The sequence below is a fragment of the Crotalus tigris genome, unplaced genomic scaffold, assembly GCF_016545835.1.
Source record: "Crotalus tigris isolate CLP2741 ecotype Arizona unplaced genomic scaffold, ASM1654583v1 scf7180000019173.45859301935:6455823, whole genome shotgun sequence".
NCBI classification, from domain to species: Eukaryota; Metazoa; Chordata; class Lepidosauria; order Squamata; family Viperidae; genus Crotalus; species Crotalus tigris.
The window spans coordinates 2,380,141-2,393,191 of record NW_024097414.1 but is presented as its reverse complement, the minus strand read 5'-3'; the positions used below and the strand labels follow the sequence as shown (position 1 = coordinate 2,393,191).

General features: G+C 44.9%; 2 protein-coding genes across 8 annotated transcripts in view; one reads left to right on the top strand and one right to left on the bottom strand.

Moving 5' to 3' along the window:
• Positions 1-5,818, bottom strand: part of IQCK (IQ motif containing K) — a 61,165-nt gene extending 55,347 nt beyond the window's left edge. For all 7 annotated transcript variants that reach the window (XM_039360410.1, XM_039360413.1, XM_039360411.1 and 4 more), the window contains exons 1-4: positions 5,658-5,818; positions 4,557-4,627; positions 2,290-2,428; positions 1,768-1,865 (exon numbers count right to left, since the gene is read on the bottom strand). In XM_039360410.1, coding sequence (XP_039216344.1) covers positions 1,768-1,865; positions 2,290-2,428; positions 4,557-4,627; positions 5,658-5,715 — 366 coding nt within the window. In that variant the 5' untranslated portion in view covers positions 5,716-5,818. The remainder of the gene's footprint in view (positions 1-1,767; positions 1,866-2,289; positions 2,429-4,556; positions 4,628-5,657) is intronic.
• On the top strand, positions 5,772-13,051 carry KNOP1 (lysine rich nucleolar protein 1). Its single transcript, XM_039360404.1, has 5 exons — positions 5,772-5,890; positions 6,865-8,104; positions 10,078-10,152; positions 11,544-11,615; positions 12,164-13,051. The coding sequence occupies exons 2-5, from the start codon at positions 6,881-6,883 to the stop codon at positions 12,473-12,475; spliced, it is 1,683 nt and encodes a 560-aa protein (XP_039216338.1). The 5' UTR covers positions 5,772-5,890; positions 6,865-6,880; the 3' UTR covers positions 12,476-13,051.

Sequence of the window (13,051 nt, the reverse complement as noted above, 5' to 3'; positions counted from 1 at the left end):
ATTTTATTTATTTATTTATTTATGAGACTTATATACCGCTTTAAGTGCAAGCACTCTCTAAGCGGTGTACACCAGTAAGCAATGTATATATATATTTACATTGCCCCCAACAATCTGGGTCCTCATTTTACCTACCTCGGAAGGACGGAAGGCTGAGTCAACCTTGAGCCGGTGAGATTTGAACCGCTGACCTGCTGAACACAGTCAGCTAAAGTGGCCTGCAGTACTGCACTCTAACTGCTGCGCCACCTCGACTCAACAAACTGTTGTAAATCAAGGACCGCCTGTAAAAATCAAATTCTGGAAAGCCCCCAGTGCTGCTTGCTCAGCCCTCCTTAAACATGCATCGGTCTTTTCGAAATGCATCTCACAGACTAAGTGCCAATCGGCGATGAAACTAGCGTTAATTGCTGCATCTTAACTATGAAAAGCCAGTCCAGAAAAAAACAACAAAGAAGTAAAAATGGAAATGAAGGCTTAATAAGGTTAGTTTCCCTAAAAGCCGTTATTAAACCTGCAGGGAAGCAGCCTTTCAAGCCCACTAATGGGATGCTGGGAAGAACAGCTGCTTGAAAAGATTTAGCTGCAGGGCTGAAGGTTTCTAAATAACAAGGTAGAGGTAGTCTTTGTTTTACATCCTAACAGAGTTTGCCCATCACGATCGTAAGTCATAAAGCATGACAGCTGTCACATAACCATGATTTTATAACTTTTTGCTGTAGCCGTCTTTAAGTGAATGCTGCAGTTGTTAAATGAACCAATGACTTGTTGTAAGTCAAGGACTACCTTTATACCAGTGTTTCTCAACCTTGACCATTTTAAGGCATGTGGACTTCAACTCCCAGAATTCCACAGCCAGCATTGCTGGCTGTGGAATTCTGGGAGTTGAAGTCCACATGCCTTAAAATGGTCAAGGTTGAGAAACACTGCTTTATACTAAGATAGATAAGATATAAGATAAGATGATAAGATAAGATAAGATAACCTTTATTGTCATTTTTTTTACTGGGCACAATGGCACACATCAAAAAATGAGATTTAGTTGCCCGCTCTCAAAGTGAAACACATACATGACACACACCTAAAACATACTATACACAACATATGTATAGACCAGGGGTAGGCAACCTTGGCTCTTTTATGACTCGTGGACTTCAACTCCCAGAATTCCTGAGCCAGCCAGGGAGGTTTCCATGATGAGCTAGGTTGGCTCAGGAATTCTGGGAGTTGAAGTCCGCGAGTCATAAAAGAGCCAAGGTTGCCTACCTCTGGTATAGACCCACACCCCTACAAATATTTAACAAATAAATATTAAATACTGTTCGTCTTGAATATGTGCTGTGTTTCTCAAACTCAGCAACTTTGAGATGGGGGCACTTCAACTCCCAGAATTCCCCAACCACTGTTTCTGATCCCTTCATCCCAGACCTGGAAGAAACCAGGAACCAGGATTGTTCAAATGAATGCCAGTTTACTGCCAGCTCTCTGCAAGAACCTGAACTACTAACGGCCAAGGAGAATTTATGATAGGTGAGAGTCAAAGGAATTCAAAGTGTGCTGGACCTGTCGGTGTGGAGGGACACCAGACTGATTACGTGTTTGACCCTTCCCTCGGGCTCAGCCTGGTCGTAACAGAGTAACAGAGTTGGAAGGGTCCTTGGAGATATTCTAGTCTGTCTCCTACAAAAGCCATCGAGGTGTGGCTTTGTCAAGCTGATCCGGCAGTCTGGAAAGTCACACCCTTCCGGAAACAGTTTTGGGACTCACCTCAAAGCATCTTTCTTTCTTAGCTTGATGCAAAAGTTCGACCATCCCAGGAAGAAGCACTGGGAAAATGTAGCATTCCAAGAAGTCCCTGGGACTACCTGGAAAGACCGACATTTGTTTTTACAACCATGTAAATATTAAGTCTGTTCCATTTACCTGTCATATAAACCAGGGGTCTTCAAACTTGGCCCTTTGATGACTTGTGGACTTCAACTCCCAGAATTCCTCAGCCAGCGTGTCTGGGAGTTAAAATCCACAAGTCATCAAAAGGCCAAGTTTGAAGACCCTTGCTTTCTATAGTTCTTATTCCACAGATCCTCTAAAGCAGGGGTCTTCAAACTTGGCCCTTTGATGACTTGTGGACTTCAACTCCCAAAATTCCTCAGCCAGGCAGTGCCTGGCTGAGGAATTCTGGGAGTTGAAGTCCACAAGTCATCAAAGGGCCAAGTTTGAAGACCCCTGTTGTAAATAATCAGCTCTGTGGTTCAGATAAAAGGAAGATAAGCTGCAAGGACGACTTACATGTTTTTAGGTCAGGAAGCTCAGGAGGGACCAGTTCGGAAAGAAGAGACAGGGTCTTCTGGGAGAGCACTTCGTCAGTAATCACGGATCTGCTGTCATCCCCTTTCAAATCTGGCAGTGGCCCAACGTCTGCAGGAACCTGTTCAAAAGCAAAAACAAGGAGGTGAACACCCTGCTCCAATTTAAATGAATACTTAAATACACGAGTTGAAGAACAAAAAAGGGAGGAAAGTTTGATTTGTACTTCCTCTCAGTGCAACTGAGGATAATTCTTTAATATGTGTAGCTCAGGGTTGACCTGTGGGATCCTTGGTGCTTTCTGAGCTTGGTGGTTTTCTTGCAGACTTTTCACGACCCAACTAGGTAACATCATCAGTACTAGAAAGTGTGGAGTTTGCTCTCTGTTTATATCAGTGTTGGTGGGGGCATTTCCTTTTTGGTAGTTCCCTGATTGTTTATTGTTTATTTTGTTAACCTTGGTCAGTTTACTTACTTTAACAGAACACCTCCTCAATAGCAATCAAGACCCAAATAAGCAAAGATTAATACTAAGATTAACACTAGACCAACAATGTAGCAGTAAACAACACCCCAATCAAGAAACTACCAGTTGAGGCAAAGAAACAGAAAACAACAGCCTAATCAAGGAATCACCAATAATGCTCCCACCAACACTGACAGGGAAGATAAACAGAGACCAAACCCCACTGCTTTCTAGCACTGATGATGTTACTTACTTGGGTCAGAAAGACAGGAAAAAAAAACAACCAAGCTCAAAGAGCACCAAGGACCCTACACTTTAATGATAATTTCTCTGACTGGATACCTTCTACATGTATGGTATGTCTTAACTCCCAGAATTCCCCAGCCACCTTGGGGAATTCTGGAGGATGAAACTATATATATGAAATGTGCCTCAGGCAAGTTTGATCTAAGGCAGTGGTGGAGAACCTATGGCACGGGTGCCAGAGGCGGCACTCAGAGCCCTCTCTGTGGGCACGCACACGTCGCCCCAGTCCTAGGCCTTCAGCTGGGTTTTATAAAACCTTTTCGCTTTAGGCCTCTGCCGCTGTGTGTAAAAAAAAAAAAAAAAGGTTCAATCAGTCAATTTCAACTTCTCGCGGGAAAAAAAAAGATCTTGCAAAGTTGGAACTGATTGACTGAACTTTTTAGTCCCACCCAGTCTGCCATTACCACTGCGGCCATGCCCACCCAATGGGCCACACCTACCCGGCACTCAACGATGCATAAGTGGGTTTTGGGTTGCAGTTTGGGCACTCGGTCTCTAAAAGGTTCGCCATCACTGATCTAAGGGTTAGAAATGTATCTGGAATATCCTCCCGGATTGAGGCTTAGGTTCCTTGGTTTGATCCAGGCATTAGCCAAACTTATAAGGTCAGGAATTTATAGTGTATATATTTAAAAAGCCATATATATGTCATCCCAAGCTTCATTGTGGGGGAAAAACAATCATTAAATGATCATTAGGAGAAAAAAAAACAGTTCTTAATAATAAGGATTCTAGGATTTTTTTTTTTTTAGATGGGGAAAAAGGGGATTACAAAACTTAGGGAGACTCGCAATTCTTCTGATTAAGACCAGAAACTGAAATATGTAAGAACACAGAGAAAACAAGAGCCAAGTGCAGCTCAAGAGGGCTGATTTGTAAGGAGGAAGCTGGCTGCAGTGAACTGAGCTTGTCAGTTCATATTAAGACATATAATGGGCAAGCTGCAAAATGAGATTTGCTACATAGGGATGGGCTAGCCCTTAGTGGTAGACATGCATGCAGAAATATCTAAATTCAGCTTCTGGCATCTTCAGGCAAAGCTGGAGAAAAATCACGTGGAGGGATTACCAATCAGGGTTGCTGAATAGCTCAGAAGCTCAGGACAAACCCTGGTAGGCAATGTTGGTTTGGAAAGACACTACAAGCCAGGATTCCCAATTTGGAGTACCCTGAGCCCTTTAACTGACATTTTAAGGCTTCTTTGTAGGCTTCAACTCTCAGAATCCCCAGCCACACGCATATCTTGCTTGTAGAACAGTCTGTTTTTTTTTCCCCCATTGAAACTAAAATACCTCAAACATTGTAAGCTTTCAGTGTTTCTGTGCAAGTGGCCCGTGTATCTATAATAACAATCTTTTGGCAACGTTGTATGTAATATTTATCCTCTCGTGTTTTTTTTAAAGAGCATAAAAGAGTTCCAGAATTATTTTTTCAAGAAGCTGAAGAGAACCACCATCTGGATTTTTTTTTTTTTTACCTGTAAGGCAGGTGGAGGTACCTCTTTCTTTTCCAAATGATCTGGATGAACAGGCTGCTGGGCTTCGAATTCTTTTGTTTGTTTGTTTGTTTCCAAGAAAGTGAAAGAGAAAATGAAAAGGACAAAGAGAAAAGGATAAGAAATTAACTTGTGGAATCCTATTTGAAGGATGAAAGATCAAGGTTTTTAATTTGTTGCTGTTTCTGGAAGCTCTTAAAGGATTTCTCTGGCTCAATTAGGATAGCCAGGCTTTAAAGATTTATTTATAGATTAGAGATAAAATAGGGAAAATATTTTTTTCTGGTTGAACTTTTAAAGAAAATGATAAGCTACCGTGTTAAAAGGAAAACAAAGGAATGCAAAACCAATTTATCCAATTAAGGCTAAAATACCTGCTTTGAAATAATAGAAATGCATGCTATTTCTGGTAACTCAAGACTGGCTCCAAGGCACTAATCAAATCTTAATCTGGCCACTAATCAAATCTAATCTAAGCACGGGAATGCACAAACACTAATTCAGTGTTTCTCAAACTTGGCGGCTGGAAGACATGTGGGCTTCAACTCCCAGAAATCCCCAAGCGCCTGGGGAATTCTGGGAGTCGAAGTCCACATGCTTTAGGGCGGCCAAGTTCGAGGAACATTGCATGAACCAAAGCTGAAAGGAACCAAGGCTGTCGCATTCCCTTTGGAAGGGGGGGGGGTGTCTTTGCAATAAAAACGTTGTGGGCACGGACTTCTATTTCTGCTGCCCAGTCAGCCTTGTCTCCCGAAGGAGGAACACGCCCGTTTGCACACGCGCACACACACGTAGACCCTTTTGCACGCGCACACATCTATGCACGCCCTTTGGAGGGGCGAGCTGGGCTGCTCAGTTTTGGAGGCCCAGAAAAAAAGTCCTGCAAACTTTCCTGGGTCTCTCTGCCGCCACCTGCTGGTCGCTCACAGTTTTGCCGCCAGCATCCCTAAGTCAAAAAAAAAGGATTTGGGATACTTTCCCCACCATCAACACCCCGGGGACCCCCCCACGGCCCCCCCACACTTCGGCAAAGCCCCTCCAGAAGCCCCCCGGCTAGCGACTTCCATCTCCGCCCCTCCCCACCTGCGCAAATCTCCTCCCAGAGGCTCCGCAGCGGAGCCTCCTCAGCGACGGCGGCCATGGAAGGGCGCGAGCGAGCGAGGAAGCCGTTGCTAGGCGACGGCAAGCCGCGTCTCTAGGCCACGGGGCTCCCGCCGCTTTTTCACTTCCGGGTCGAGGCGGGAAGAGCTGCCTCCCCCCCACGCGGGAGAGGAAGTGCAGGGTCTCCCGCGTGGCCGCGTGGGAAGGGGCGCGAGGTGAGTGGGGAGGGGGCTTTTTGGTGGGTGGGCTGCGGGGGCGCCAGGTTGGGGGAGGGTTCCCCGGGCATTTTACTCCGGCTCTTGCAGGACTGCTGGGGTCTGGCAGGGGATCCTGGGTGGGTGAGTGCCTTGGGGCGTGTGCAGAGCGCCTTTGGGTTCAAAACAGATCCGATCAGCGGTGCAGCTGCGGGGTCCTGCGCAGCTCCCTCCGTGAATGCACCTTTACAGTGCTTGTATTTTGCACCCTTTGTAAAATAGTATTTTCTGGGGGAGGCTGGAAAGCAGGAGACGTGAGTTCTAGTTCTGCCCTAGGCATGAAAGCCAGCTGAGTGACTTTGGGCCAATAACTAGGAGATGGTGAGTTCTAGTCCCTCCTTAAGCATAAAAGCCAGCTAGGTGACTTAGGTCAATCACCAGGAGACAGTGAGTTCTAGTCCTGCCTTGGAAGCCAACTAGATGACTTTGGGCCAGTCCTCTCTCAGCCCAACCCACCTCACAGAGTTGTTCTTGTGGGGAGAAGAGGAAGGAGTATTAGGTATATTCTTGGCAACTGGCATGTACTTATGACGGTTGCAGTGTCCCAGGGCCACGTGATTGCCACTTGCGATCTTCCCAGCCAACTTCTGACAAGCAAAGCCAATGGAGGAAGCCAGTTTTGCTTAACGACTGCACGATTCACTTAACAACTGCAGTGATTTGCTTAACTGTGGCAAAAAAAGGTAATTAAGGTGGCCACAACTCACTTCTCAACGGTCTTGATTAGCGACAGAAATTTTGGGCTCCATTGTGGTCGTAAGTTGCCTGTACTTTGAAAAGACACTGGCCTTGTTTAGCATTCTGTTCCAAATAATTGCCTTTGCATATGTGTTGTGATATATGTATGCTGCTTCACAAGCGGAGATTGTTCATCATTTGTAGCAATCCTGTATCTTAAAACCTCTTATCTTTTGTGTTTTTGTGCCCCCCTCCAGAGAAGCCCCCCAAAATATGAAGAATCCTGAGCAAACAGCAAGGAAAAGGAACAAAGCTGAAAATCCTAATTGTGGCCAGGTTGTTATAATTGAAAGCCCCAAACGACGCTATTCAGATTTCGCCAAAAAAGCCAAGCGGAAAAAAATAAAATGGTTGGTAAAAGAAATCAGTTCAGAACGGCCAAATCCAAAGAAGAAACAGAGAGACTCCAAATCAAAGAAGGAAATCCGTGCAAGCTCTCCCGTGGTTATTGAAAGCAGCTCGGATTCAGAACTGTTAAGAGACGCCAAGAAAAGAAATAAGGTGTTCAAAAAAGAGAAAGACCAAAAGCTTTTCTGTACACAATTCCAAAACTCTGAGGGTGTGGATGAAGGGCAGCTTGGTATTCATTTTCACCTGGGTAAGAAATGCAGCAAGAGTATTCGTGAAGTTGACAGGCAAGAATCGATGATGAAAAGGAAAAAGAAGAAAAAGGAAAAACGAAAAGACAAATCTACCAGCCCTGAGCTTTTACACAGCAGGGACAGTGACGTGTCCGTGAAACAGATTTCAGGAAAACTGAAACCCAGTTGGCAAGAAATGCTCTCCAGTCACAAAAAGCGTAGGACCCTTGGCCAGAAAGTTGTGGGTGAAAAAGTCAAGAAGAAACACCCTGACTACTACAAGGGCGATCAAGAGAACAGCAACTGCATTTCAAAAGAAGACGTGGCCCAAAGTAGGGAAGCTGATGTGCAACAACAGGAAGATTTGGCCTGTAAATCAGAAAAAGATGGCGAAGCCACCAAGAAGAAGGAGAAGAAGCTGAAGAAAATAAGTATTGCTTCTCTTGCCTCCTTAGCCAGGCTCCAGGAAAACTGCTGCAATATTATGAGTGAATATAGCCTAAAATGCGGCTCTAAGAAAGGGGTGGGGGTCTGCGAGGCCCCTAAAGAAGTTAATAAGGCAGCCAAGAAAGAGGCGAAAAGAGAAACTGGAGGTGGAAGCCATTTTGCAGAAGCTGGCCAAGATATCTTAGCGAAGGTGGGAGCACCGGGAGGGACGGAAAAGAGAAAGAAAGCGAAGAAGCACAAAGTGGAACGAGATTGCGTGCTGAGGGGTGACCGTGACGGATTTGAGGGCAGCCAAGAACAGATCAAGAAAAAGAAAAAAAACAAGAAAGTTAAAAACTCTCATGATAGTAAGAAGAAAGCAAAGAAGAAAAAGGAAACTGAAGTGCACTTGGAATGGAGAAGACCGATGGTAATTTTTTTTAAAAAAAATTTATGGGCTAGATCTGAACTAAATTGGCACTTCGTTAATTTCAGTGGGACTAAAGCATGACTTAAAATAGTAGTACTAGTACAGCTAGTCCTCACCTTTCAAACCATTCATTTTGTGTCTGTGCAGTTAATGGCATTGAAAAATAGTGACTGACAGCTGGTCCTCACACTGTGGTCACGTGATCAAAATTTGGGCACTTGGCAACTGGCTTGTACTTAGGACGGTTGCATCGTCCCGGGATCACGTGGTCACCCTTTGCAACCTTCTCAGCTGGCGTCTGAAAAGCCAAGTCAATGGAGGAAGCTGGATCTGTTTAACGACTGCATGATTCCCTTAACAGCTGTGAATTTTATTGATTAAATTTATTGGTCTAGCTTTGAAGGGAAGATCCTCTGTGAATACCTGCAGGGAGGTTCATAAAAGACATTGAAAACCTGCTGTGTATCATTTTTTTGGGGGGGGCAAGTTCCCTTTAATAAGAGGATAGCCAACCAACCCCCTCTCCCCTCAGTCTTGTTTGTGGCCCTTGGAGCCCCCTCCTCAGGCCGCAAATGCAGATTGTAACCTAAGCGGCTTTCTTTTTTACAAAAGCACACAGACTAAAATAACAGACAAAGAAAAATAAACATAAGAGGGCAACCTGCAGTAGGAGACACTTTGCGGTACATTCCTGATCATTAATCAGAAGCCTCTCCAATTGTGGTTGAAGAGTAGCTCTGTTCCCCCCCTAATCCAAAGATCGCTGACTTATTCTTTAGAACTTTCTCTGCTTTCAATAACTGCCTTTTAAAAAAAAACCCCAGGCTTCTATCCGCTGCAATTCTGGCACAAAAACAGTCAGCGTTGCCATCATCTCAGAAACCTGGCAGTTTGAGAAAGCCGTAGGAAAAACGACAACAAAAAACTACAGGTAATATTTTGCTAGGCTAACCCTTTGAAAAGGGGCTCCAGTTTTCTGACTGTTTATGGAAGCAAAGGCTGCGTTAAATCCTATAATCCTCGCAGGAAAGTGGAATCCTTCAAGTCTGCGTTCCAGCTTCCCCTGTGGTCTTGGAAGGAGGCTGGGGAAATATTTGTTTCATATTCTGAGCAGCTGTGAAGGCCAAGAAAAAGCCCCTTAAGCAAAAGAGCTTAAATCAAGGGTGTCCGAACCTTGAGAACTTTTAAGATATTGTGGATTTCAACTCCCAGAATTTGTGGATTTCCACTTCCCCGTGGCTGGCTGGGGAATTCTGGGAGTGGAAGTCCACAAGTCTTGAAAGTTGCCAAGGTGGAATGCTCCTGGTTAAAGATTGCCTTGTTGATGGGATGAGTTGGTTGATCGAATAACTGCATTCAGCTGTAATAACGGAGAGGGGGCGCTTCCCCAGAGAAGCCATCATGCCCACAACTTAATCACAGCCCAGATATCACCAAGCCCATCCCATTCTTTGCACTGAACTCCCCGGTGTGGTGCAAATAAGCGTCTTAATACGTCCAAGCTATTTCACGCTCAGGCTGGCATTTCAAATGCCTCCACAAATGTACACTTAGCAACCTTTTCATTTAGAACGCTGAAAAGCTTCGGACAATTTTATTTTTATCTGCCCTGTCCAAGAAAGGCTGTTGTGATGGGTAGGATTATCTCTTGGCCTTTTGTGGCTTCGCAAATCTCCTGTACCCCAAGCAGTTTAATAGAAAGAAGAAGAATTGGCTATCAAATGTATCCTCTGGCCTTTTCGGCATGACAATCTTATTTAGGCTTCCAAAATGTTTGGAATTCAAGGGCTGCTAAAGAGTGGAACAGCTCAGTCAGGATTTGGATCCCATTTGGTAGGGTGCACGGGAAATGTAGCGTGACATCAGATTGGGGAGAATTACAATGTTTTTATCCTGCTGTACCCAACCCTGAAGAGGTTTCAACAGTATTATCTCTTTTAACAGTATTATCTCTTTTTTTTAAAAAAAAAAAGAAACAGGAGGCGGAAGACGAAGTGAAGCTGGTGGCATTCAGACAAGGAAACTGTGATGAAGTGAAGATAGACAAGGTACAATAATATCTTGTGGCTGTGTTGGGACCTTGTCAAAGGAGGGCTGGTTTTGATAATAAAGAGGAGAGACAGGGTGTCCATCACCTCGTCTGACCTCTTGGGATGTCCAGTGCTTCAGTTGTATTGGGTTTTTGTATGGAAGAAATGGAGGTAGTGACAGATTTTATTTTTCTGGGCTCCAAGATCACCTCAGATGGGGACTGCAGCCAAGAAATTAAATGACGCTTGCTCCTGGGGAGGAAAGCTATGGCAAATCTAGACAGCATACTAAAAAGCAGAGACATCACCCTGCCAACAAAAGTGCGTATAGTCCAGGCCATGGTTTTCCCAGTTGCAATGTATGGCTGTGAAAGTTGGACCATAAGAAATGCTGAGCACAAAAGAATGGAGGCCTTTGAACTATGGTGCTTGAGAAGACTCCTGCGAGTCCCTTGGACTGCAAGGCGTTCAAACCGGTCAGTCCTAGAAGAGATCAACCCCGACTGCTCTTTAGAAGGCCAGATCCTGAAGTTGAAACTCAAGTACTTTGGCCACCTAATGAGAAGGAAGGATTCACTGGAGAAGAGCCTAATGCTGGGAAAGATTGAGGGCAATAGAAGAAGGGGACGACAGAGAATGAGATGGCTGGATGGAGTCACTGAAGCAGTAGGTGTGAACTTAAATGGACTCCAGAAGATGGTAGAGGACAGGAAGACCTGGAGGAACGTTGTCCATGGGGTCGCGATGGGTCGGACACGACTTCGCAATTAACAACAACAACATGGAAGGGGATTTTGGATAATGCTTTTCCCCTTCTCCTCCACCACCTCTTCCCTTCTCACCTATTTAGAATCAGCTAGATTCATTAGAATAATCAGCATACACTTGTACGTACACTCAATCTGCACTAACCTCTTTACGGAGAAAATTCTGTTTGGCCGGTGAGTGCAGGCACTGGGAGGGGGAAGGGGGGGGACAACAGGACACCAGAGAATTTGAGGACCTCTGTGAAGAGATTGTGTGGTTTGCTTGGTTGTGTTTCCCTAAGTGCCGTTTTAAACCTCAAAGGGTAGCCGGTTATGCCAGTGCAGCTTTCCTTAGCTTTGCCTTCGCAGAGACCCTTCAAATAATATCAGCGTACGGTCCGCTTGTATTGCATCAACTAGGCCCTTTATTTTGGATCAAAAAGAAATATTCCTTAACGCTGTGTTTCTCCACCTTGGCCACTTGAAGAGGTGGTGGACTTCCAACTCCCAGACTTCCCCAGCCAGCAAAGCAAAGCTGGCTGGGCAAGTCCACACCTCTTCAAGTGGTCAGGGTTGAGAAGCATGGTTGTCACGCCTCTTTCCAAGTTTACTGACGTTTTCCCACCGGGGCACCGAAATCAAATCCATTCTTTCTTGCTCCAGGTGAGACGGCAAGCGCTTCAAGAAGAGATCGACCGGGAATCTGGCAAAACCAAAACTGCCAAGGAAGAACTGGTGAGCGCACACACACACACCCTTTTCTGTTTGGTCAGTTTCAGCTGAGCTGTTTAGCAACGCTGAAAAGCTTAACACACACTAGTCAACGTCCTTGACTTGATCCACCCATCTCTGCTCCGATTGGGAACCTGAGGTCGTGTCACAGGGCCAATTAGCCCAACCCTTAGAGATTCTGAAAGCAGATCAGTAGTGTGTGATTTTGGACAAATGGTAACTCTCCTCTTTGATCCTGAAAAGGGGCATTTTCCTTCTGTCCTCCCCCTATTTCCTTTAAGAGAATTAACGATTGTGTCTTTGTGCAAAAAGGACTCTTCCTGTTTATTACGGAACACAAATAGCAGCAGTTTTTGGGCCTAGCCGTCACTGGGATTTTTTTTTTTTTCTTCTTTTCACGATTGACCAGATAGTCCTCAGCTGCCTGGCTGAGGAATTCTGGGAGTTGAAGTCCACAAGTCATAAAAGGGCCAAGTTTGAAGACCCCCGGTCTACCTCTTCTTACTTTTAAAGAGAATTGAGCCTGCTAAGTTTTCTCCCTTGTTCTTCAGGACAATCGTTTGGGCCAGTGGAGCACAGCAGCATTTGAAACTCCGGAACAAAAGACGAAATTTCACAGACTGCTGGGAGGATTGAAAAAAGCCTCAGCCCCAGCTCAGCGTTCTCCAGCAAATGCTAACCAATCAAACATGGCTCTGGACCGGCCCAGAGAGCAAGTACTGCAACAAAACCTAGAAGCAGAATTCAAGAAAGCTGTGGAGTTTAAGCACCATCGAGGAATCGGCTTGGGCTTCCGGTCCGGTGCTCCATGCGGTATACACATAGACAAATACGCCTCCAAATCCATTAAATTCGAAGACTGACATGTCAGGAAGGAAAGGATAAATTGCCCAAACAGGCTGGGGGGGGGGGGGAATTAATTTTTTTTTTTTTTTATCTACAATGAAGAAAATGACTCTGGACTTTTAACTGAGGTGCTCTTTTCAAACCGATGAGAAACGGCCTCTACAAATACTTGTGATGACTACTTATGGCTAGGGTGCATATATGCAGATATATATTTGTATTGAATTGCTGCTTGGCAGGTTTAAGGGGCCACAATGGATTCATTCAGGATGGGCAGCTGAGCTACGGTCGTTTAACAGCGTAACTAAATAAGTGGCAGGTAAGAATCGGGCATATTTTAGCTCGCAGGCAGGCAACCTGTGGTTGGCCTCCAGTCCCAATTTTTCCTGCGAGTTCCCGTATTGTGCCTCTGAATCTTGTAGACAGAATGTGACATTTGTCCATTCAATACTTAGGCAAATGACTTGTGTAAATTTACGGTCCTGGCCTTGGTGTTGTGCTCTTCTGTCAGTGACTGTGTGTCCAGGGAAGAAAAGCCATCTTGTTATTTGAAAGCTACATCAATTTTATTAAAGGATTTTTTCTACAATTCA

What these genes read in the sequence shown, in the direction of transcription:
- KNOP1 (XM_039360404.1), top strand. Translation starts at nt 6,881, where the DNA reads ATGAAGAATCCTGAGCAAACAGCAAGGAAAAGGAACAAAGCTGAAAAT. An exon ending in TGGAATGGAGAAGACCGATG is followed by an intron (nt 8,105 to 10,077) that starts GTAATTTTTTTT and finishes AAAAAAAAAAAG; the next exon opens with AAACAGGAGGCGGAAGACGA. An exon ending in AAACTGCCAAGGAAGAACTG is followed by an intron (nt 11,616 to 12,163) that starts GTGAGCGCACAC and finishes CTTGTTCTTCAG; the next exon opens with GACAATCGTTTGGGCCAGTG.